This window comes from Mustela lutreola, chromosome 3 (assembly GCF_030435805.1).
Source record: "Mustela lutreola isolate mMusLut2 chromosome 3, mMusLut2.pri, whole genome shotgun sequence".
Classification (NCBI taxonomy): Eukaryota; Metazoa; Chordata; class Mammalia; order Carnivora; family Mustelidae; genus Mustela; species Mustela lutreola.
In genome coordinates, this window is record NC_081292.1 from 70,819,607 (window position 1) to 70,843,998 (window position 24,392).

Here is a 24,392-nt window from a genome sequence, read left to right on the forward strand (position 1 = left end):
TGGATGAGCTCTAAGTGAATTTGACAATTAAGAGGTCATTGCCAGCCTCTGAGTGAGCATTTTCAGTAATAATATAGAACAGAAGGCCTGGCAGCAGCAGCCCGACAGTGAGTGGGAGGTGAGAGAGTGAGCACCGTGAGTCTGGACTACTTTGTGGAAAACTCTGAACAGGGAGGGAAGAAGCACGAGGGATGGGAAAGCTCGCTGTCCAGGTGTGGGGGATGGAGGTGTCAGGGTAATCACTGTTTTTTTTTGTTGTTGTTGTTTTTTAATTTTGTGACCTTATTCATAAGCTAAGGAAAAAGATGCATCAAGAGGAAGAAACTGAGCAGGGAAGGGGGAGGAAAAAGAGAGAGTTATAGATGAGGGGGGTGGGGAGAATGAGAGAGTGAGAGAGGAAGAAAGAGAGAGAGAGAGAGAGAGAGAAGGAATAATTAATGGAAAGAGTGCCTGACTAGGTGGGAGGGAATGAAGCCCTCTTCTTCTGTCACGAAGAAAATAATCGTGGGTATATATAGACAGTCCTGATGCAAGAGAGACTCCAGGAATTTCTAGGGACTCCTGCCTACTTGGCTTCCATTTCCTTTGTGACAGAGCCTTAGTGGTCGAGTCTCTGTGCCGAGAGTGTGGGGCGGAGGAGGACAAGGGTGGTGGGAGTCACCTCACCTCTCTGGGGTCCACTTCCTCCTCCCTGAAGTGAGGATAGAGAACTCAAAGACTGTAGTTTTAAGGAAAGTTGAGAAGGCGCTGACTCAGAATGAGTGAGAGGCGAGCCCACGGGGGACATGGTGAAGATGCACCAGGGACAGTGGGTGTGGCCATGTTGTTCTGTGCAGCATCAGGCTCGCTTAGGAACAGATGGAACAAGGAGAGATCAGTGTATTCCCTGAGAAGCGCTGGGGTAAGGATACTGGATTTAGCATTAAAATGGAGACTGGAAGTCCTGTCAGAAAGCTCTCCGTTGCTCTTCTCCCAGGCTCCTAAAGTTTCCAACTAATAATCCAGAATAAAACCAATGCATAGGATCCATATATAATTCTTATAGCCCATTTTTTTTCCCCCTCACTGTGCACTTAGGGTGCCAGGAGGGTGTGGATTTTTTTTTTTTTTTTTTTTTTTTTTTTTACTTTTGACTCTGCTCCTCCATAATCACATCTGGTTCCCAAATCCCTCATCTTCCATCCCAGGCCATCTGGATGGCAGATCCCACATTCTTCCTTCTCGACCTAAGGGCAGGCCACACACGGTAGGCCACTGGCTAACAGTGAGCACCAGGAAGCTCCAGCCTGTCCGGAGCAGGCCTGTAGAGAGTTGTGATTGTGCCTCCCTGAGCGTGACAGGCATTTGTGTAGAGGGCTTGCTTTAAGGGGCGTCACACTCCATCGACTATCAGTCTGAGGCAGAAAGATCAGGATGTTTTCAACAGCTGCTGGTATTTACCATTTGTAAACGAATGTAAAAAATGTGATGCATTTGATTGTGCCTTGAGATAACACCCAGCTCGGACATCTTCCACAGAGCCATGCAGTGTTAGAGCCCAGAGGGCCTTTGGGATCTCCTCGGAGGTGATTCGAGTAGTTGATGTGAAAAGAGCAGAGTTAGGACCGCCTTCATTTAATTTCCACCATCCCATTTCAGGTAGAAACACAGCACATGAAAACCTACGCTGGGGTAGTAGGTGTTCTTTGCTTACTGGTATCAACTTTCGGACAAGTAGCCGATGAAAATCTCCAGGGAATATAAGTACTCAAACCAATTTATACCTTATTGTGAATTAATGAGATTTTTTTTTTCCTGTCATGCAGGGAATGGGTAATTTAAATTCTTGTAAGGTGGGAGGAAAGAGATACGAAAGATAACATAAAGACCTGGGGGTGTGTACAACAAAATAAATGTATGACAAACACACGCTCGTTTCCTATGATGTTCCAGATATTGAATCAGGTCCTGGGATCCTACAGTAAGTAAGACACAATCCCCGGCTACAAGTAGGAGATGCAGTTAATTAAAATGTAACTTGAGCACAGATTCAGAGATAGGCTTAGGGTGTACTGAGGCATGGGGAAGAAGGTATCCCTGGGAAGAATGTTAAAAAACGTGTGTGTGTGTGTGTGTGTGTGTGTGTGTGTGTGTGTGTGTGTGGAGGGGGGCGCCTGAGTGGTGCAACTGGTTGAACATCTGACTCTCAGTTTCGGCTCAGGTCGTGGTCTCAGGGTTGTGAGATGGAGCCCCACATTGGGCTCTGAGTTGAGTGCGCAGTCTGCTTGAGTTTCTCTCTCCCTCTGCCCCTCCCCATTACTCTCTCTCTGGCTCAAATATATCTTTAAAAACAAACAAACATGTGGGGCTGTTGGTTACTTGAAAAGAGGGGACAATGTATCATTTGGTGACTGACTGCATGCGGGAGTTTCTAGCTTGTGTCAGGAGTGTCATTCACACACGTGGAAACAGAGATTAGGGAAGGAAACACTTTTTCCCTCGTCTCTGCCAGTGGAAACCCCAAACATCCTCTGAGTCCATTTATTCATACTTTCTCATTCAACACTCATTATCTATTGTATAGGGTGTCCGTTATGTCAGGAAACGGGCTGGTCCTGGGGGCATGATGATGGAAAAATCCAGTTATGTTAAATGTTTCCAAGGAAGAGGTGCAATGTAAGCATCTCACAATAGATCATGGGTGCCCTCAGTCAGCCTAGGAAGAGTGAGAGAAAGTGGCTAAATTTTGGGAGAGACAATTAAGCGGAGATGGGCAGGATGTATGCAGGTTAGTGAGTCAACAGAGGGAAGAGGCCTCTCTGAAAGAGTTTGGTGGATTGAGGAAAACAGATGTGGCTGGAGATGAGGAGATTAGAGAAGATGGCTGTGGACTGTCCCCAGTTAGGCTGACTTAGAAGAGTCCGGTTCAGTAAAATGGGCAACTGTCTAGATTCTACTTCATGGTGATTTTAGCACTGACTTTGGAGCTGGTTCTAGTAAAAGGGCTTCTCTCTCTGGTCCCTGTGGAGAGTTCCTACTTGATTGACTGGTTTGGGTATTTGGGCATTTATGATATTCTTCTTGAGAGGAAAATTTTCTTTCTTTGTTTCTTTCTTTCTTCCTTCCTTTTGCTTTATTGAGGTATAATTGACTAATAAAATTGTGATATATTTAAAGTTTAATAAATGGTGATTTGATGTATACATACACTAGGAAAGGATTCTCACTGTTGAGTTAATTAACACATCCATTATGGAGAGAGACTGTCTTGATAACCTACCCGAGGACTGGAAGTCTGTCTCTGAACCACAGCACTGTAGCTGGGATCCTATTCTGTCCTGCCTTACCTTTCCCTGTGTGGTGCTGGGTGAGGTCACCACCGTGCTGGGTCTAACTTCTGGATAGTGAATCTCTTCCCTCGGCCAGATTTTGTAACTGAATTCATTCTGTGAGTGCATCTATCTTCCAGGTCCCTGTTCCCTCTGTGATATCTTGTCCATGAACTGACAAACCCAAGCTCTTGCTCTGATGTGGCATAGTAGAAATTTAATCCATTTCCCTGAATCTTGACCTTCAAAATTACTAATACTCATCTAATTTTATTAAAGAGATGCAGGAATGCCATTTGCCAAACATAAATATTTGTTCATGCATCAGGCATCTCACTCAGTTCTTAAATGTAAGGCACTATCATTTCATTAAATTTGAGAATCTTGGGGTTTTGAAATCCATTTTTAAAAATGAGTTGCTAGGCCAAGAGAATTTAGCGCTATAAATTCAGCAATCATTTCTTTATCACTATGTGCAAGGCATTTTCTAGGCTCTAGGATTAAATCAGGAACAAAAAAAAAAGATCCTGACCTCACCAATCATCTATTCTGGTTGGAAGATTAGCTAGTAATTCTGTAGCTATTTGATAAAGTCTTCTCATCAAATTAGGGGAGACGCTTCAGGCTCTAAGTCTACACTGTGGTGAGGTTAGTTGGGTGCAACCCCACTGTGTAGTTACCCAAAGAAATTTATCCTCTGCGAATCAGTAGATTCTCGATGGCTTATTGAACAAATGTTCTGACTCCTTTGAAACGTTGGCTGTGACTGAAGGATCATACCTGCATTTTTGTTTCTGATTCAGCAAATTCTCCTGTCCCTCCACTTCAAATGCCTGTGTGTTGCAAAGCTCACACAATGGACGTTTTCTATTCTGAGGATCCTCCATCCCCTGCTGATTTCTCTCCTTCCCTTGGTGCCCCACTTTTAGGTCACTCTCCTTCCCTAAGGCTTCTCCAAACATTTCAGAGCCAGGAAGGGATACTGGGAAGTTAACATCCAAACCACCCAATTGTCCTCCCATTACCTGCCTTGGGAAATTCTTAGGAGGAGATAAGGGTTGTGAAAATAAATGAAGGAAATCTCCATTAAAATGGAATCAGGCTCCATGCTCAGCAGGGAGTCTGCTTCAGACTTTCTCTCCCTCCGTGCTGCCCCACCAACCCCTCTCTCAAAATGAAGAAATCAATAGATCTTTAAAATGGAACAGGGAAGCGCTGAAGGGGCACTTCTCACGCGTGCACCAGGCTGTGGTATCAGCAGGAAGAAGGAAGGTAAGAATTATCTTGACAAGGGAAGACATTATTCACATAGGAATTTCATCTTCCATTTTTAAGAAAAAGAAGGAAGATTCCTCCCTGTTCCAGCAACGCACTAACCACGCTTAAACTAATGAGGAATGCCGCAACTTTGTACTCTTTCTTGTTCTTCTCCAGCCAACTTTTGTTTAAAATAACCCTGCCTAATTTCCTCCTACAACCCAGTAACAGCCGACTTTCCCTTTGTCTCTTGGGACTTGCCTGTGGTTCCCCATCATTTGCTTGTCCCAAATTACGATTCCTCTGCTGTTACCAAAGAAATGAATTTTGCTGATGACTATTTTATTTTTAAGGTAGACAGGGTTATTTATTTCCAAGTCACATCACTGCTATGGTAATATCATCTTATACTCTTAAAAGGAATTTATGGGCAGAGAGGAAAATACATGAACACCAGCCTGCAGGAAGCCTCAAGGACAGTAGAATATGGAATATTTTTCCAAGAGTCATGCTTCCTTCCAATGAGAAGTTCCCCAAAAGTACATTAGCAAGGGTCAAATGGTGGCATAAAGAGTCATTTTGAGAATTTCAATGTAAATTATCAAACCTGCATCTGGGGGGGATTTATTTCCTTCTCAAAAACTAAATCTTAGGATTGTCAATATACTTTTCTGTGACTATTCAACGTATGCAACCCAGACTGGCTTTTGTGAGACCAAAACGATGTCCCAGGTGCAATTTACAAACTGGTATCAGAAGCAGTCATGCTCACAACAGATCCTCGGTAGAAGAAGTAGTATTTATATACGTTAATGCTATTTTTCAGCATCTTTTGCCTTGCCTACACACTTCCCTGAATTAAAAACATTCTTTTTCGTAAGTGTGACAAGATAGTAACAAGCCTACAAGTTCATTTTCAGCAGCAGATGATTCACAAATAAGACGTCGACAGGTTTTTGTGATTACAGATTCCAAATACCCTGGTCTCACAAAAGTGTTCGTAGAGATTGATAGATATTAAAAAAAGAAATAAAAATGAAACAAGAGCTATAAATAGGTTTCTTTGTTGGAATGAGTGATGGGAAGTTCTGACCCCATCGAACAGCATTCTTCCCTGTTTGAGCTTTTTATTTCATTGTCTTTGACCTGCAATCCGAGTCTTTAGAAGAGATATAGTTAGCAGAAGAGGCCAAAAGGTAACTAAGAAGATGGGTGGCTGGAAATAAATGTTTCCTCAAGCATTTATTACCCTTCAGACATGTCCATCAGCTGAAATGTTAGTCCCATAGAACCACTTAGGCGGTGCAGAGGAGAGAGTGGGTAGCTGTTATTAATTTTTAAGGCTGGCAGACAGCTTTCAGTCCAAGAACAAGGCTTAACTTTGCATTCTGAATAATGCAGAGATTTTCATTAGTTAGAATAGGAATTGAAATGATAAATGATACATTGTCTGCCAAAATACTGTGACATTACATTATATATTTGCAGTTACCTTTCAGAATTGGCTTTCCAGAAGTATACTTAGACAAATTGGAAAGCTACCAGTACTGCTTTCTCACTGTAGGTTTACATTTTGAAAAAAACAATCAAAAGACACCTCTTTTTGACTCTGGGTCGGTAATGTCACATCCAAAGGGTGGTTCATTATTGCACCTGAAAGCTAAGTGTTGGCACAGATTGGACTGGTCTATGAGATCATTGCAATTGGTTTCCAGACATTTCTTTTGCTCACATCTGCCTCCTGAAGACTCTGGGACAATTTAATTACAACTGCACTTTGATTTCGACTTCTTTCAATAAAAAATGTAAAGTTACACTCACTTGAGAACTATTAGACTAAAAGGTTTGTGATTGCTTTCTCCCTGTCGTCTTTCTTCCAGTAGATCATCATGTCAAGTCAGTGTAGGGCATATTTATTTTGTCTTGCGCACCCACCACACTTTTTCTGGCTCTATGTTTTGTTTGAATTGATGGTAACACGACTACTATATCTAGATGTCTCCTGGTAACTTAATGCGTGGCCCTCCTAACAAACACTGGAATTAAACCATTAATAGCATGGGCTTCCAGCAGCTGCGTGAATGCCAGTTTGAGGAGCATTCTAATAACTGATTCAGAGATTTCTACAGAAAAATGTAAGCTAATTAAAGACATCAAAGTCAACGGCACTATAATATCTGCCAGTAGCAATACAATCCATAGCCACCGACATTATTACTTTGAAAGAAGACTGACAGAAGGTCAAAATAAATCCTTTACCCAGCGTAGATGAGCCTTTTCTTTTGCATGTCATTTTGGATTTCCAAGGTTTGCTTAAAATCACAAGCCTCAAGGAAAAGTCCTGTATATATTTATTCTAATGGAGAAAACATTATTTTTTTTTGTTCTTAATTTTATTTGAGAAAACATTATTGATGAATCTGCCTCTTCTCGCACAATACAGTAATCTGGAGAATGAAAGCCTCTGAGTTCAGTGAGGAGAACAAGAAACAGGCACTTTTGGTACTGATTCAAACTTACTTTATAAGGGATTCAGTTGGGATTTATCAGGCAGTGTTTTTGTTTTAGTTTTTGTTTTTTTGAAGTGTTTATTCTAATAATTTCCTTTAGGTCTCATGTTTTTGGAGATACAGCCTATCTCAGCTGTAGGTTGGAAACCTGCTGCTAATTTTCTGTGGGTTAACTATGTCAGATTGGAAAGCTACTAATGGAACTCCTGAAAATATACGTTCTGACGTTAACCTCAGAGTGGGAAGTGCTGTCATTACAACTGCACTTCTGAAATGTCAAAAAACTTTCTGGTTCATCTAGTATTTAAAAAAAAAAAATACCCCTAAGCCAGTGTAAAAGATAGAATGCAGTATGTTCACACATTTTCACTACCTGAGAATTTAATCTCAGGGTCCCATATTTCTTCCAGTTGGTTAAATAAATCCTCACATGGATTCCAGCTCATGTACTGTGGGAAGCATTCATCAGACCCCTTTGGAGTTATGCTCTAGAAAGAGGTCACCATGGCTAACAGGACACTCATCCTTGTTTTTTTTTAAAAGGTCAACTTTATAACCCAGACAGTAACTGTAATGATATAACTGAAACTTTGAGATAGGTGGATGTGATTTGTTTATCTAATAATGACTTATTTTTTAAAAATAAAGTAAAATTTTCCTTGGTATCACATGAGCTCATAACAGTTGCACCGAAATGTGCCTTATGCATCAGTGGGCTTTTGGCATATGTTGCTAAACCTCTGCCCAGGTAATGTCAGGTCCTCTCTGTCTTTTATTTCATTGGTAGTATTCTGCTGAAACATGAATACTTAGCTTTTTAGCATCCTATTAGTTATTTTATGGCATTTCTTTTTTTTTTTTTTATTTTATGGCATTTCTTTAAAAATTTTTTTTTTTACATCTCACCTTGAAGGTTGTTATTTTTAGTTTTGTGGAGCATTTTATACAATTTGCATTGCTAGAATTCTTGCTATGATGTACTGTATTGATGTTATTGTTATCAGTCAGATGTCAAAATTCTTCAGTAGCATACTTAAGATGGATCATGGATAAAATAATCCCCAATTTTCTATTCCACGTTATGTTTAGATCTTTGGAGAAAAGTTACTACGACATGGTATGACAACAATCTGTAGATCTCCACGACTCTGGGCAGCCACACATACAGTAGGGATTGAGAGTTTCAAACCTTAGTGTCATGTTCTTTGTGAGCAGTTCTGTTTGCAAACGTTTGATTGTGACTTTACTGGGCTTCATTCAGTCATTTTAAATTCCAGCTATGAAAGCTTTCATAGTCCTCCAATGATTCACTTTGGAAGCTATAGCTTACCCAAAATAAAGCCACAAGTAGCTATAATAGTACTTACAGGTGTCCTCTTCTTCCATGAAAATACTGATCACATAACAGGCATACACAAAACCAACCAACTGCAAAAGAGAAAAAAAAATACTTTAAGAATCAATGTCAAATATCCAGAACTGAAGAGCCTATATAATCCAATAAAATAAAGATTAAGAGTATATAGTAATGATGTCTGTGAATCTTAATAGGAAAAAAATCTTGTTTTTAAAAAACAGCTGTGATTTTATTTTATTTTTAAAAGATTTTATTTATTTATTTGACAGAGAGAGAGAACAAGCAGGCAGAGAGGCAGGAAGAGAAAGGGGAAAAGCAGGCTCCCCACTGAGCAGAGAGTCTGATTCGGGGTTCCATCCCAGGACTCTGAGATCATGATCTGAGCTGAAGGCAGAGGCTTAACCCACTGAGACACCCAGGTGCCCCCAAAATAGCTGTGATTTTAAAGAGCTTTTCTATTACTGCTTAGCTGCTATAACTTTATAAAACAGTACACAGGAATGGGAAATATTTTCTAGATATTTGACTTAGCTTTTGACTTGGGATTTCCAGTTCTCATACTTTTAAAATGACCTCAAATTATTCAGAACATATATTTTTAAGTTTGGACTATTTAAAGAACAATTTGTAGTAGCACTCATTATTACTACAACTATTTTAATATCTAGTCGCCATTTATTTATTTATTTATTTACTATTTAATAGCCAATTTTATGGCTATAAAAGGAATCAAAATATGTTAATTGTAAATTAAATACCAATCATCTACTTAATTATTTGAAATGCTCTGAGACTATAAATTCTATTTAAATACTAAATTGTTTTGTTAATTATACCATAAGAAAATGCATTAACTTTGAGGTCATTAATCATACAATGACATTGAAGAGATAATTTGTACTTTGGCTACTAGTGGTTAAATAAATGCAGGTGCCAAAGTGTAGGCTTTCTACCTTTTCATGTTGTTTTCTGTACTTATCATACTGAGAAGGCAGTTCTTACTTTGTGGAGCTGGAGACACAGCAGTTCCTGGAGGACAGAATTATGAATCCATCCCATCGAGTCCAAAATTACTCTTGAGTACTTTGATAACAAATACATACCTAATTAGTGGCCATACAGTCTGTGTCTTACTTCTCTCTCTTGTTGAAGTCTATCCCCACCTCCCCCTTATAAAATAACATTCGGAAAGGAAATGTTTTTGATAGTCCCTGTGTCAAAGAGTGAAGCTCAATACAGAGAACAATCTATCTAGGGTTTGTGACTAGCCTGCAGATGAAGAACCTGAATCTGGAATTCACCTCCAGACTGTCTACACGGGGCAGGCTCAGATGCTAGTTCTTCTTCACTTGCTGGAGTGGATTTCATCCCACTCTTTCAGGAAAATGCAGAGGGACTGGTGAGCTAAGAGGGCTAGAACTGTAGGTGTTGGAACCAAGGAAGAGACCACCAAAGAGCATCTGTTGCTGGTTGATGGTCCCTTCACCAGCGAGACTCTTGGAATTCTGCTTCTCCAGCTTGTTCATTACCTCACAGAAATTGTGGTTGAATTTGTTCATTTCCCCGTAGAAGATGTCCCTCAACTTAGAAATGTTTTGGAAGATGGTCACAGGCTATAACATTATTATAAAGAATAGGCAGCTCCTTTAGTGGTTCCTGGTTCAGACTGCAACAACTGCAGTTAGCTTTTTTTTTTTTTTTTAAGATTTTATTTATTTATTTGACAGAGAGAGATCACAGGTAGGCAGAGAGGCAGGCAAAGAGAGAGAAAGGGAAGCAGGCTCCCTGCTGAGCAGAGAGCCCAGTATGGGACTCGATCCTAGGACCCTGAGATCACGACCTGAGCTGAAGGCAGAGGCTTAACCCACTGAGCCATCCAGGTGCCCCTGCAGTTAGCTTTAAACATAGTCTGGACTTTGATGAACTCTTCTTCAGCCTGGCCACACTGCCCTCCTCTTTCTTCTTGCATAATGCATCACTTCCAGGTGGTGCTGGGCATGGTCTCCATCCATGAGTTTCCAATCCACTTAGCAATTCTTTTCTTCATCTCGCTGAATGAAACTACATAGTTTTCCATGATTCTCAAAGCCTGGTCAGTTCATTTCTCTTCGTAGTCTTCCTAAAGGAGGTCATTATTCCCTGCAGTGGTCATGGGGTTCTCATGACTGTCCCACTCACTGCTGTTGATCTCCTGTAGGCTTTCTGAAGTTCCCTTTGAAATTTCATGCACCACTTTCACTGCACTCAGGATGTTCTTCAGGTCCTTATATAACTTGTGGTCTCCTGTTAATTACTGGTTTATTAGAAAAGGATATAATTCAGGAATAGCTAGATGAAAGCAATGTATGAGGCAAGGTGTGGGGGAAAAGTGCAGAGCTCCCATGCTCTCTTGAGTGCACCACAAATCCCTAAGTGTTCACCAACCTGGAAGCTTTCTCAGATGTTCTTTTATAGAGATAAAAGAGAGCACCTAAATTATTCACCTGAATAATTTTTTAAGAAAAATTTTTTTTTACTTAATTTTATTGCCTTATATTTCTTCCTTGTAATTTTAGTGCTATGAGTTATACCAAAAATACCAGGTAAACTGTATTTTCTGGAAAGATTTATTGTCTGTGTACTGAAGAGAAGTGGCCAGTATATTTACTTCTTTTCCAAATGAGTCTTTTGACTGATGGAAAGTAAGATAGGGGTCTTAATTATAGTTACAGCTCACTATCTTTCCTCATTCAGTGAAGTTTTTGTTACTGATGAAACGGGAGACACCCGGTTTTAAAAGAACAGATAAATGTATAGCAACAGAAAATTTGTCAAGTTCAGTTATTCACTAATGGAGCTTAATAATATCTTGATAGATGACAAGAAAGGAATTTTGGCTAGGTAATTGAAATATACAGTACCATTAGCTGAAGCAGTAAGATAAAGACATGCCACACTAAAAATATTAGCTCATTCTCTGGGCCTTCAAACAGAAATTGCCAGCCTTAATCTCAATGTTACAACAAATGAATTAATTAACATATATTCTTTTACTTTTGCTTTATTGATGGGCACACTAATAAAATATTTATTCCAAAAATTACTCTTGCTATCATGATTAACCAAACTGCTGCTTAATTAATAATGTTATTCTCATGAGAACCTGTCTAGACATCATGTTAATCACCAATTTGTTGACGGCTGACTGTTGTATAGTTCTTGGTTTCCAAGAATATGAGTTGAAATAGTCCCTGTGGTTCTGCTTATCTCCAAGAAATGGAATAACGTGCATTCTTGCCAACAGCAAAGACACATAAAGTAAATAATACCAGGATAGTCCCGATTATGTCTGCTTTTAATACAGTTTTGAAGGAGTCAGTAATTTTAAAGACACTTCTCTCCCACTAAAGCCATCCATTCTCTATAGTTAGAACACTTAAATGATTTTCTCCAAGTACTGCGAATTCTGACTGCATAGATCCCATCTTTTTTGACATAGTAAATGAATGCAAATGACATTAAGACTAGATTCCAACACCACTTCTTGTGTAAAAGATTGAGTCGTTTTTGCAAGTAGGATTTGTCTATGAGATTGATTTGTTTTGGCCTGCAGGCCTTACATAAGGGTTGGCAGGATTTGGTTTCACACATGTAGAAATTAGGATGAGAGCCACTGGCTATGTGTCCTGCTAGTTGTGGATCTTCGTTAAGAATGAATCAGAGAAATGAGTCGTCTCTAGAAGTATGACTATCTTAAGGGATCACTTTCAGATGCAGCAGATGGATGAAAAATCTCATCTAAGGAACTCAGAAGAGCTTGTACGGGCCCTGGCTTAGGGTGAACGAATCGGTGGATTTGAGGGAAGCTAAAAGGATCCTTGATCAAAAATAACTTCCCAACTACCTTCCTAAATTTCTCAGCATTCGCATCAACATTTAAGCATTAAAGTTTAAGAGATTCCTTAAGGAATGCCAGAAGTTTCTCTACACAGTACCAGGTTCTAAAATGTTCTTTGTTAGTCAATTTTTCCTCAAATCCAAAATAATTCTGTAAAGGTCTTGGCCAAAGCCATCCATAGGAGGAGGGAGAAAACATTTCTGTCAAACACTTCATTCTGTGTAGAGCTTTATCCTTATGAAAGTCATAAACTTGAACATTTGGGAGTAAACCCTTCTATATATAATTTATTTGGGTTAAAGTGTTAAGTTGCTTATAAAAGGAAGCATAAGTACTTAATATTAAGAACTGTGCAGCATTTGGGATTGACTCTATAAGCTAGCAAGTTAGCCTGTTACTGTTTCATGGATGCTGGGTCAGAGACAAAGGACTTTATTACTTAGAGCTCAGCAGCCAGCATCAACTTTATATCTCTGAGGCGTTCTCCTTGGGCCATGATGGACCCCTGCACATATAATGGGTTCCGTTACAGGAGAGGAGCGTTTAGCTACTTTTACAGCAAAGGGAAGCAAGCCTACTCCTTGTTGGGGTAGGATGGGGGAGCAGTGACCTCATCCCTAAAGGTTGTTTGCTGAAAACACGATCCTGAGAAACTGATCAGGTAGACTGATTATAAATGTGGGAGTTATCAATGTATCTATAGATGGTATTTAAAGCTATATCACAATAAGGAAATGAGTGAAGTTAGAGAAACGGGTTAAAAGATGAAGTTCTGGAACATTTTGACATTTAGGGTTTGGGGAGAAACCAAGAATCCGTAAAGAGACTGAACAGTCTTGACCTTTTCAGTGACTTAAGAATTCAGTACAATGACATAAGAAAGCAAGGGTGGGGTGCCTGGGTGACTCAGTTAAGCGTCCAATTCTTGATTTTGGCTCAGGTCATGATCTCATGGTCAGGAGATTGAGCCCTGCATTGGGCTCCACACTGGATGTGAAGTCTGCTTGAGATTCTGTCTCTTTCCATCTCCCTCTGCCCCCGGCCCCCAAAACCAAGGGCAATCAACCATGCCAAAGGTCTCTGGTAAGTTAAGGACAATGAACATGAGCCTTGACCGCTAGACTGGGTAGTGTGGAGCACATGGATGACCTTGATGGGAGTTGTTCAGGTGGAAAATGGGGCAAAAGTTTGACCAGAGTGGGTTCAAGAGAAAATAGGATGTCAACAATTCTTTCAAGGAGTTTTGGAAAAGGAGAATAGAGAAAGGAATAGTAGCTGGAAAAAGATGTGAGGTCAATGTAGTTTTTTTGTTCTTTTGTCTCAGCTTTAGTTTAGTGTTTTTAATTTGTTTGTTTGGTTTTGTTTTTGTTTGTTTTTAAAGAGAGACATTAATACAGCACGTTTGTTTTCCAAGAGGAATACGTTTTTTTTTTTTTAAATCATGATTCACAATTTGGGGGTAACGGAAAACAAAGATTATTTGTCTGTCCAAGCACACATCACTTTTATCTGCTTCCAAGTCCTCTATAATCCTGCCTCAACTTGGCTTTCAAGGCTTATTCCCCACAATTCTCTGGCATGAGCTGTGCTCCAGCTCCCAGGCATATCCCATTCTTCGCTTGCTCACAACCCCCTAACCCAGTCTCACATCTCTGTTTGCACAGACACTCTCATCCTTTAAGCCCTGTTGTAAACATCACTTTCTTTGATCTCTCCCATGAAAACACCTCTAGTCTGAACCTTCTCAGTACTTTGTTTTTGTATCTCTAATGGCAGTTCCCAATATCACTTTGTGTCAGAGCTATGCATCCATTTGTTCTCTTCCCAGTAGGTTTTTGAAGGCAGGACTCCTCTGGGAGCTGATGCCAAGTCCACATCCCCAGAGTCCTGCCCTGGTTCCTTCAGGGAGAAGATCTACTCCTTCTACTTCTTTGGCACATCCTCGGATTCTTTCATGGAGGCCCGTTTTATCAATTTGCATGTTTGTCTCAACTGCCAGGCTCTTTCAACGTGAAAACTTTTTCTCAACTTGACTTTGCTTGACTAAGTTCTGAAACTTAGTATTTTGCCTCGTACAAAGAAGGTACTTTTTAAATGGTTTTGAACAAGGCAATGATGGGAAGCATGGATGTCAAAGCAAAGTGTGGGAAGGAAACCAGTATGGCTAGAATGAAGGAGATGAATTTCAGAATTCCAGCACATTAGCAGCCCTGAAATTTCCACACCAGTTACCCTGTTACTCAGCTGACGTAAAACCAGCTCTGCCTGTGTGCATCAGCACCTGTTATCCTGATTTGATAGGTTCCATAGATTTTTCTGCTTTGCTGTGATAATGTCTGGGTCATGTAATAAACACAAGTACAAGCCAGTGATTGTACCATCTTGGGAAGATGGATAGGACATAAACATGTAGAAAGAAATGGGATATTAAGCTCTTTTCACTGATGACTTAACTCTTGGTTGGGTTTATATGAAACCAAACAGTTCAAGTATATTGAAGGTAGCTAATGTGTTCCCAAATGCACACTACTTCCTTCAATGAAGGAAGGAGAAATAATACAATGGAGTAAGAATTTTTTAGCCACCTGATTGAAGTGATACAATGGTTGTCATGATGGATGGTAATGCTTCAACTCTCACAGCAAGCCTGACTTCAGCATGCCCTGGAGGTATGTCAGAGTCCAGACACACAACACATGGTTGTTTCCTAGTCTAGTGTAGTAGAGAATCTTCTGACTTTCTCTTCTAGAAGGGGGTAGGGGTTCAGCTTTGTGCCATGGCTCACCCTGAGTTTTGGACTGGACAGCAGGCATATCCTTCCTTCCTAGGGAGTGATCAAAGAATCCCTGGGACTGAAGAACAGGCAGCTGGTGGACAGTCTCATCTCACAGTGCTGTGTGGACACATTTCTTTCTCTATGACTCCCGGGAGGGCCTTTTTGTGCAACTGTCACCCACGCCCATCTGCTTTCTCTTGCGTGCCCAGCAGAATAGAAGTCTAGGATCTTGGGATCTTCAGGGGAAGAAGTCAGAGGAGGAACTGGTTTTTTATTTATGTGGATCACTCTGGGGAGGCTGTGAATCCTAGTGAGTCCTAACTTCTTTTTGTTTTTAGTCAAGCTGTCCCTACGTTTCCTTCAGGAATCCAGAATTAGAGTTATGTCTGTTTATGGAAGTGCCCTATGCCAACTGAAGCCTGAAATTATTTGAAGACATTTGGTTCAATCTCCTAAGAGTCCCACTGGCACGCTGGGCTCCAAATGAATCAATGAATATGGAAATAAGTTGTTTTCTCCACGATGACCATAAAAATGCACAACAGCAACAGCACCGCATTTATTCGGGCTTTGGGGATTTATTGCCCTTACGTGTATAGGAAGCACTTGTATAGACAGTCAAAATGGAAAACAAATGGGTTGCTGGCTTCTACCAAGGAAGATAAGCCTTTTAATGACATGCTTTTGTGATGCAGACCCTTTGCACAAGCCAGCTCAGCAATATCGTAGAGGACACAAATGTTACTCTGATTCGCAGAGCGTAGTTGTCAGACTGTGCATTTCTGGTGGCAAGTTGTTTGAAGAATAAGAGCATTATTTAAACAGCAAACAAATAAACAAATGTACCTTTTCAGGTAGATCATTTTACCTAGGACTTTTCCAAATGTTCACTATCAATTTCAGTAATTCTTCAATGATATCGTGTGAATAGTTGGGTAAGGTTACAGTACCCAAGTGTCATGAGGTAATCTGAAGAAAAATGTTTCTATTAAGGAAAACTTCATCTGGCTTTTAGCTGCTTTACAATCCTAAATGTAAACTCAGAATTTTTGAGTATGTAAAGATTCTTCTAAGTGGAGTTTGGTGATAAAGAGTTGTTTTTGTGACAGGGTCAGAATGTGACGGGTGAAGTCTCGGGTGAGCCTACATGTCTTCCTGGCTCTGCGGAGTCCTAAATAAGCCAGGGTGCACGGAGCTCTGCCTCTTCCTTTCACCTGACCTTTCAAATGGGAATCAGGTTCAGGAAATTGGAGTAAAAGCTGGGCTTGGGCAGGAGCCTTCCCCTCCTCCTGCATCTACCCAGACTGACCTCAGACTTCCTGTTTGACCTTCAGTTCCCTTTTCTCATCTTGAGCTACTGAATTCACTCTCTGACAACTCAAACCTCTTTCCTTAGGACTTGTTTTGAATCTTCTGTCTAGCTTACTAGAGCATATTGAGTCTTTTTGTACCCCTTTCATGTACCTTCAGTGTCTCTTGAGAGACATTTTGGCTGGATAAGGAGGGTAAGACTGAAAGAAGGTAGTTTAAAAACAATTTTTTCAATCTTTGTTGTTGTTGTTGTTGTTTGGTTTAAAATATTTTACTTTAGGAGCCAGTGAGATTTCTAGATGCTTAAAGATCTAATTTACACTTTTAAAAAATCTCTGTAGATATACTATACTCATAAATATCCTTAAAAATAGGTTATACTATTTATGTAGTTGTGAGTGAAATGAAATGGCACTTCTGCTTCTATTTCAGGTATTTAAGGATGAGAATAGTTGGCATTATGTTGGACTACTGATTCCTGTTTTAGTTCTACTTCATCAGTAATCAGACTGAAACTGTTCTGCTGTGTGGACAACCCAGGAGGAAGGCATTGGTTCAATGGTAGTTCGAGCTGGGTCTCCCTACTCTGCCCTGAAAGGTAGCAAGTGTGTGGGAGGAAGCTCTGGTGCCATATACACTCAGTGGGAGCGAATGGTGTTCAATAAGCTTTAAAAATATGGCATCTTGTGGTGCCTGGGTGGCTCAGTGGGTTAAGCTTCTGCCTTAGGCTCAGGTCATGATCCCAGGGTCCTGGGATTGAGCCCTTGATCTGGCTTTCTGCTCAGCAGGGAGTCTGCTCCCCCGCCCCTGCCTGCCTGCCTCTCTGCCTACTTCTGATATCTCTCTGTCAAATAAACAAGTAAAACTTAAAAAAATATATGGCATCTTAAGATGGCATTCAAGGTCCCCCAAGGCTATCTCCTTCAGAGTCATTACAGAAAGTATATGTTCCCTACTAAGTTTGAATAGCTCTCTACTTTTTTACATGGTGTGAGGGTGAGCTGAGAGAATGATTTCATTCATTACAGAGAATTCTAGAGAATATCTAGATGGCATATATTATACTGTATTTTTATAGTAATAATCTAATACTTCAAGACAGATTATATCCACTTACATATCATGCATATTTACATCTCATTAGAAGAAGAGACCAATGGAACAATTTGTAGCCACATTTTGAGTATTTACCAGGGCTAGTACTTAGTGCTAATTTCTTGGTAACTTAATTTTCACAACATATTCGTGAGGTGAGTATTATTATCACTCTTCTATGAATGAGGAGCCCAAAAATCTGAATAACTTGCTTCTGGTTACATATCGAGCTACTAGTAGAGTCTGGAATCAAACACAGACCTTCAGTCTGCAAAGGTCTATGCTTTTGACACGGTTCAAACTGGGCAAGATCTGCACTCACCAGGCAAGATCTGAAATGAAGATGCTCGTTTTATTAGAGGTTCCCCACTGACTGAGCAAGTCATTCATACTGTGCTCCTACAGCCATAGGGTCTCCTTCCTTCTTGTTCAGCAACAGACCACACTAAGCCCCAACCCGCTATCACTTTTGCTTCTCATTTTCTTGTCCCCGCTCTTGGGTCACAAAGTAAAGTAGAACTATAATGCTCAGGTCCTACAAATAAATTACATTGAACTGCTTCAGCTGCAACTTTGGCTTTCATCTCCATTCTCAAGTTACCCTTGGCTTCAGCCTTAGCTTTGGCTTCATTTACTTGGCAAATTCTGTCTTCATCTCTAGCACACGATCTTTAGGGATTCTTCTAGACAGCATCAAATCCTGACAGCCACTAGACTCCTTTAAACCCATTTTGGCAAATAGGTTTATCTTACTCATTCACGGGTTCCCATCTCTTCAGATGAAGAGAGTACATTAATAGATTGTTCCATAAGCTTTTCCTACAATAAAAATCTTTGGTTTTATGAAAGTTCCACATTTAACTCAACACATTCCTTAATATTTCCTATTACTTTGTTGAGTGTAGGACAGTTAAAGTAAACCAAATAATCTATCCAAAGACACAATTCATTGTATTTTCTTCCTATATTTTTCCATTATGCCTTTTTGATGTGTCTGAGGGTAAGGAATCTTTTCTCTTTATGATAACCAACCCCCTTCACTGATGTTGTTTTCTTATCTTGATTTTCAAAGATCTTTCTTTTGCTCTTTGGAGTTTGTCTGCGATATCTTCTTTTCACAGACTCTCCCTTATGCCTTCAAAAACGTTTAGTTTCCCCTTATCTTACAAAAATGTCACTTGATTCTGTTATGTCTTACAGCTTCTTCCTTCCACCCACAAATTTCTGAAATGAATGTTTTTATCAGCTGCTGCCTTTCCTTTGCTTTGCATTTCTTCCTTAATTCACTGCAATTTGGCTTCTGGCCCTACTTTTCTGCTGAGACTGCTCTTTTAAAGGTTAGCAGCCTACATTTTGTCAAATCTAATGGCCTTTTTATCCGTCCAAATTCACATAGTATTGGCACTACGTTCCAAGTTGACTGTAAGTGTTAGGTTCCGCCAGGCTCCCACATCGTCATCCCTGCTGGGCCCAGTTAATCCACCACTGTTTCTCAGCCTGGCCACAGCATCCACAAGCAGTTCTTACTGTGGCAGCAGAGACCAAAAGACTCTAGGTCAATGGTAGGACTCAGCAACAAGTCACTCTTTGACATTAGCAGCGTGGTCCTTATTGGTGTTATGTTGATATCTCCTTGGGTAAAAGAGAGCAAGCAGGGACAGTCCAGGCTTGGCACAAACTTAGTAAGAGAAAAATCTGCCTGGGATCTGGGGAGGAAGAACCAAAACAAACTTCAGGAGAGGATCAAAGTCATCTCTGATCCTGACTATTGTTACTAGCTGAGGTTGTCCTCATTCAAGAAAGCAATGAAAGCCAGCATTCAGACTTTGGGGTGGTGATGCCATCTCAGAGCTCTTGACTCAAGGGATTAAAAACCAGTGGGACAGATTTAAGAAGAGTTAAGGAGACTAGAAGCAAGAACAGCTCCATGAGAAAAGGGAGCCTAGAAACGAGGGAGAGAGGCAACTGGGATTGGAAGCCACCTTCCTTCTAGTTTAGGAGAGAAGGGGTAGGGATTAGAGGAAGGAACCAGAACTGAGACTGACAGCATAGTTAGGAATAGATTAGTAAGTATATACAGTTGACACACTGGCCGTCATTTGTACAGGGCTCTTATCAGCTATCCATCTTAGAACATGGAATTGCTTCCAGACCCTAAGAGCTATTTGGGAGAGGGCTCTTAACATACTACCAATCTTGGTTCTCTCTAAACTGGGGTGGTAGAAGGGGGTAAGGTACTCACTACTTCTCTAACTTAAATGCACATATACATTTTATGGGATTTTGTTAAACTGCAAATTCTGAATCAGGTAGATTTAAGGTGGAGCCTTAGATATTGCATTTCTAGCAAGATCCTGGTGGTTTGCAGACTGCTGTTTGAGCAATAAGGAGTGAAAAAAGCAACTGTTATTATGAGCAGCTGGGGTCAGGCAGAACCTGTCTCTCGGAGGAATCAGCTCCAGGTTCGATCCTTTGGCTTTGGTCCTACTAAAATTTAATAAATGCAGTAGCTAGAATAAAAAACAATGTGGATATTTATAATATGCCACCATTTGTTTAAAAAATGTGGAAGAAGAGAATATATATTCTTATTGGTTTGTATGTTGTAGTAGATTGCTCGTTGCCTCTTCCATGTTTATTCTCCCTTTATTCTTTACCAACAGAACTCCAATGTTTGGGAGTGGCAAAATGCCCAGCTTAAAATCTATCCCCTCGGAGGGCTAGTCAATTAGATGTGGTATGGGACTTTAAAATCTCTTTAAAAGGACCTAGCTGCCAGGAGGCATGCCCTTTTGTTCTTCCTTCTTTTTGGCTGGAATGTTGTTGTGATTGATTTCACTGTAGCCACCATATTGTGATCATGAACTGCCTTTCAGGGTGAAAATTGTGTCCCAAGAATAATGAGGAAGAAAGATAAAGAGCCTGAGTCTCTGATGTCCATGGAGCTAGCATTATTGGCCTGCTGTGCCTGCCTCCAGATTCCTCTTGAATGAGAGAAAAACAAATCCCTACTTCTAAATAACTGTTATTTAGGCTTTTAAAAAATATGTAGCTTAATTCAATTACTCACTGGTACTGTGTGCACATAGTATTTCTCAGAAGGTTACCTGAGAATGGATATCCACTATTGCCTCTTGGGAGGGAAATTGACAATACCCTGGGTTAGGGGCTGGGAGGGAAATTTAAATTTTATATCCTTTTTGGAGTTTTTATTCCAAGAACATAGCCATAAGAGACAGTCACAGATAATAAACACAAACAATAAATAACAACAACAAAACACAAACAAGAAAGCAAAAGAGTGAAACGAGTAATATGAGAACCTTGAGTTCTTGTGCATGTTCAAGAAAAACACAGTTTGAATTTCCAATGCCTGTTTTCACATCCTTTGGGTGAAATTTTCTTTTCATTAAAGATGAAAGTGGACCCAGCTGTATTATATGAATTTAATCAGATATTTGTACATGAATGGAAATAGGCATGCAAGTTGACATTCAGCTCAACTCAGATTTTCTTTTTTGCTTTCTGCAGAATTTTACGTCAGGGTCACTATGCAAATCATGAAAGCTCCAGCATTTTTGCCACTGAAATAAGATCTCCAAGATTTTGAATTCATATTTATGATTGATAACAAGCGAATCAACAGCTGGGGAAAATGTGTTTTAGGAGTTTGTGTCTTTGTTGGGTCGTCATATAACTGAGTTAATCTATTTAATGGCGTGGTAAATGTTCGTTGGTAGTGTCATTTTATGGCAAATATCACAGGAGACACACATCTTTCTGTGTGATCAGAATCCATTTAGTCAAGATCATTCAAGAATCTCCTGCTCACACAAACATCTCCATTTGCTTTTCAAGACTTGTTTTACTGTGAAGTCAATCTTCTTTTTCCTTTAGCTAGGAAAAATATTTCTTCTTTCACCCAAACATCCCATACTTCCTCATCATTCCTACTCTTTGATCATGGATCATTTCAGTGTCTGCAAGACCCCTTCCCTTTTTACCTTTCCAGCTGTATGTTTATTTGTGTGTATACATGAGTGCATACAGCCACATGAAGGAAGTAATTCAGATCATGCCACTAAATGCCACAGGCTTCTTCAATATACACTGAGTCACTAGAGTGAATATCACAAACTGGTGTCCTTTGTCTACACCCAGGCCACAAATAGACTCCATTTGGTTCATATACCATTTCCTTAAAATGTTAAGATCGTTGCTAAAATAAAACATCATTTTGGGAGATCACATTAGAAGATGTAACAAAAAATGTCAAATTAAGTTTCCCTTAAAAAAACTGGAAAAAAAAAAAAAAACTAGATGTGAAGTCCTGCATATCAATAGTCAGCCCAAACTGAACAGTTGCTGCTCTTTAAAAAAAAGAGAAGTCTCAAGGTTTCTGGCATCTTCATATCCTAATGCCTGCCTCTTGGCCATTTGAGTCTTTCCTCTTATTGTATGGGCACAGGGATACATAAGGTGGGGTATGGAAGCTCGAGTGGGGAGGTGAGGTGAAGAAGTTGACCTGAGCACCAAATTCTATGCAAACATTTGTGAGTCTCTGCATTTGTCTGGAGAAAGAGCTCATTGCCTCAAGCATGTTGAGAACAATGAATTGCTTATATCCAGAATCCCACACTGACTGTCTATAGTTGTGTGAAATAATCCCACAATTTTTTGTCCTCTTATTCAGTCAACTATTTAAACTAATATAAACTTAAAAAAAAAAAAGATTTATTTATTTATTTATTTGAGAGAGAGAAAGTGTGCGAGTTAGGGAAGGAGCAGAGGGAGACGGAGAGAATCTCAAGCTGACTCCCGTCGCAGGGCTCTATCCCAGGACCCTGTGGTCATGACTTGAGCCAAAGTCAAGAGTCAGAAGCTTAACTGACTGAGCCACATGAGTCCCACTCATGTACACTTTTAAGATGGAATGGAGTCTACTGAGTATTAGGGTTCTCCTCGACTTTATTTTGTAGATCAGGAGAACGGCCCAAAGAGTTAGTTATCACCACCTGACACATCTCATTACCATTTCTTTAGTATTTTTTGCCTCTATGTCTGACTTTTCCAAATTATTGACAAGCTCCTGGAGGAGAGAGTATCATTTTTTTTTTTTCTGGAAGTAAACAGAAGAATGTATAAGTGAGTACCTAATTAACATTTTACCTAATCAAACCGCGGCAGTTTTGACACAAGAGCACCTTTCTTCTCAATCTTCCTATTTGAGGTTTTCTTTTCTTTACATTTTATTTCACTTGAAATAGTGACAAACCCAGCTTTGTTTATTTATTTCCTTTGGCAGTATATTTGTATCTATAATTTCAAGTATATGATTTGAGCATTTCACTAGGGGGCTAATAACCACAGCCTGGAAAGTATAAAGATAAATCTTATTCACACTTCATTAGATCAGGAAACATTATCTCACATCAGTTAATAGGACGATAGTTTTTAAAATGTCTGCCTTCTTACCCCCATGGTGCTAATGTTTAGTGAAGACTAGTATGAGAGCAGATTTAGAAAGGATTTTCCAGATGTCATGTGAAATGCTAACCTTTCTATGTTAGCCTATGACTAGAAGATAATGTTATTTTGGCTATCATGCTGCATCCTTTCCTTTGTTTTTGTTTTGTTTTTAAATTCTGAGGGATTTTGCTTTATGTGATACTTACAGATGTCGCTGCTCAGAAAAGTAATTAAACAATTGTGCAGCAAAGAACTATTAAAATATGTTTAATCCTCGCTAAAATGGACAAAAGCAACACAGGAATCTATTGTACTCTCTACCTCACACATATTCATCAGTCCCACTCTTGCTATTTCTGCTTTTACTAGCAGTTTTAATCCTGTGAATATAAGGAATTTAAGCTTTATTCCACTTATGAGGGATTCCCAAATAATTTTCAGCAGGGGTTTCTCGGCATCCCTTCTCTGCTCCTCTCATCCAACTATCATATTTGTTCTGTGAAGGTGGGAGGGAGAACGGGGAGAGAAGGAAGAGGAAGGACGAGGAGCACGAGGAGGACAAGGAGCATGAATGAGATGCAGAGAAAGAGAGAGGGAAGGAGAGAGAGAGGAAGTCCCAGTCTTCATTCTTAGCAAGAATTTATTTACATTTTAGAAATAGTGAAATCTCCATGTAAATCGCTAAATTAAGGAAAGCATTTTGCTGCTGCTTGAAAGGTTAAATAAGAATAGTATTTCAGTAATTAATAGTGAAGTCCTGCTGGCTCTCTCTGCCTCTGAATTCCACCCCCTTCTCTACTCTCTGGCCTCTGGAGGGGTCCTGTGTCACCCTTCACCTTGCTCCCTTTCAGATATCCTCAGACGTTGCACTGACCTGAAAGGAAAACCACAGCCATCTTGTAGTCTTCCAAAGGATAAAATATTAAAGGGATGGACCCATTGAACCATCTTAAAGCTGTGAAATGGCACCTTAGCCAGTGGGTGGAGAAGGGCTTTCTCTAATGGTGAGAGAGGCCGTGTGTGTGGCAGACATGGCACCCAGAGAAGGGGGCACCCACTTCCCTTCTGGGTGAACAGGCCAGCCCTGTGGGAAGGGGCCCCAAAATCTGGTCTCCCTTGTGGCCGAGGGGGCCCCAGGTGAGTGTGCAAGCTTGCACGTGTCAAGAGCACAGACACTCAGGGTGTGCTCTGGTGACAGCAGCAGAAGAAAACTCAACTCACAAGTTTGGAGTGATAATTCTTTATGTTTGAACACATGTCATACTTGGTTGCTTCTTCTACACTACTGCCTAAAGGACACAGGGGAAATTAAGCACTTTAATTGGGGGCAGACAAATTACCTTCCAATAAATCAGAAAACAGCTCCTGGAACATAAACCAGTTGAAAGGAAAAACTAGCCTGAATAGCTCAAGTGTTTACCTGCATCCTGCG

At 40.1% G+C, this 24,392-nt stretch overlaps 1 protein-coding gene across 1 annotated transcript in view; it reads right to left on the bottom strand.

The window, feature by feature from the left end:
- The window catches only part of NKAIN3 (sodium/potassium transporting ATPase interacting 3), a 624,119-nt gene that overhangs the window by 40,402 nt on the left and 559,325 nt on the right, over positions 1-24,392 (bottom strand). The window contains exon 6 of the mRNA XM_059168851.1: positions 8,443-8,503. Within this exon, the coding sequence (XP_059024834.1) occupies positions 8,443-8,503 (61 nt within the window). The remainder of the gene's footprint in view (positions 1-8,442; positions 8,504-24,392) is intronic.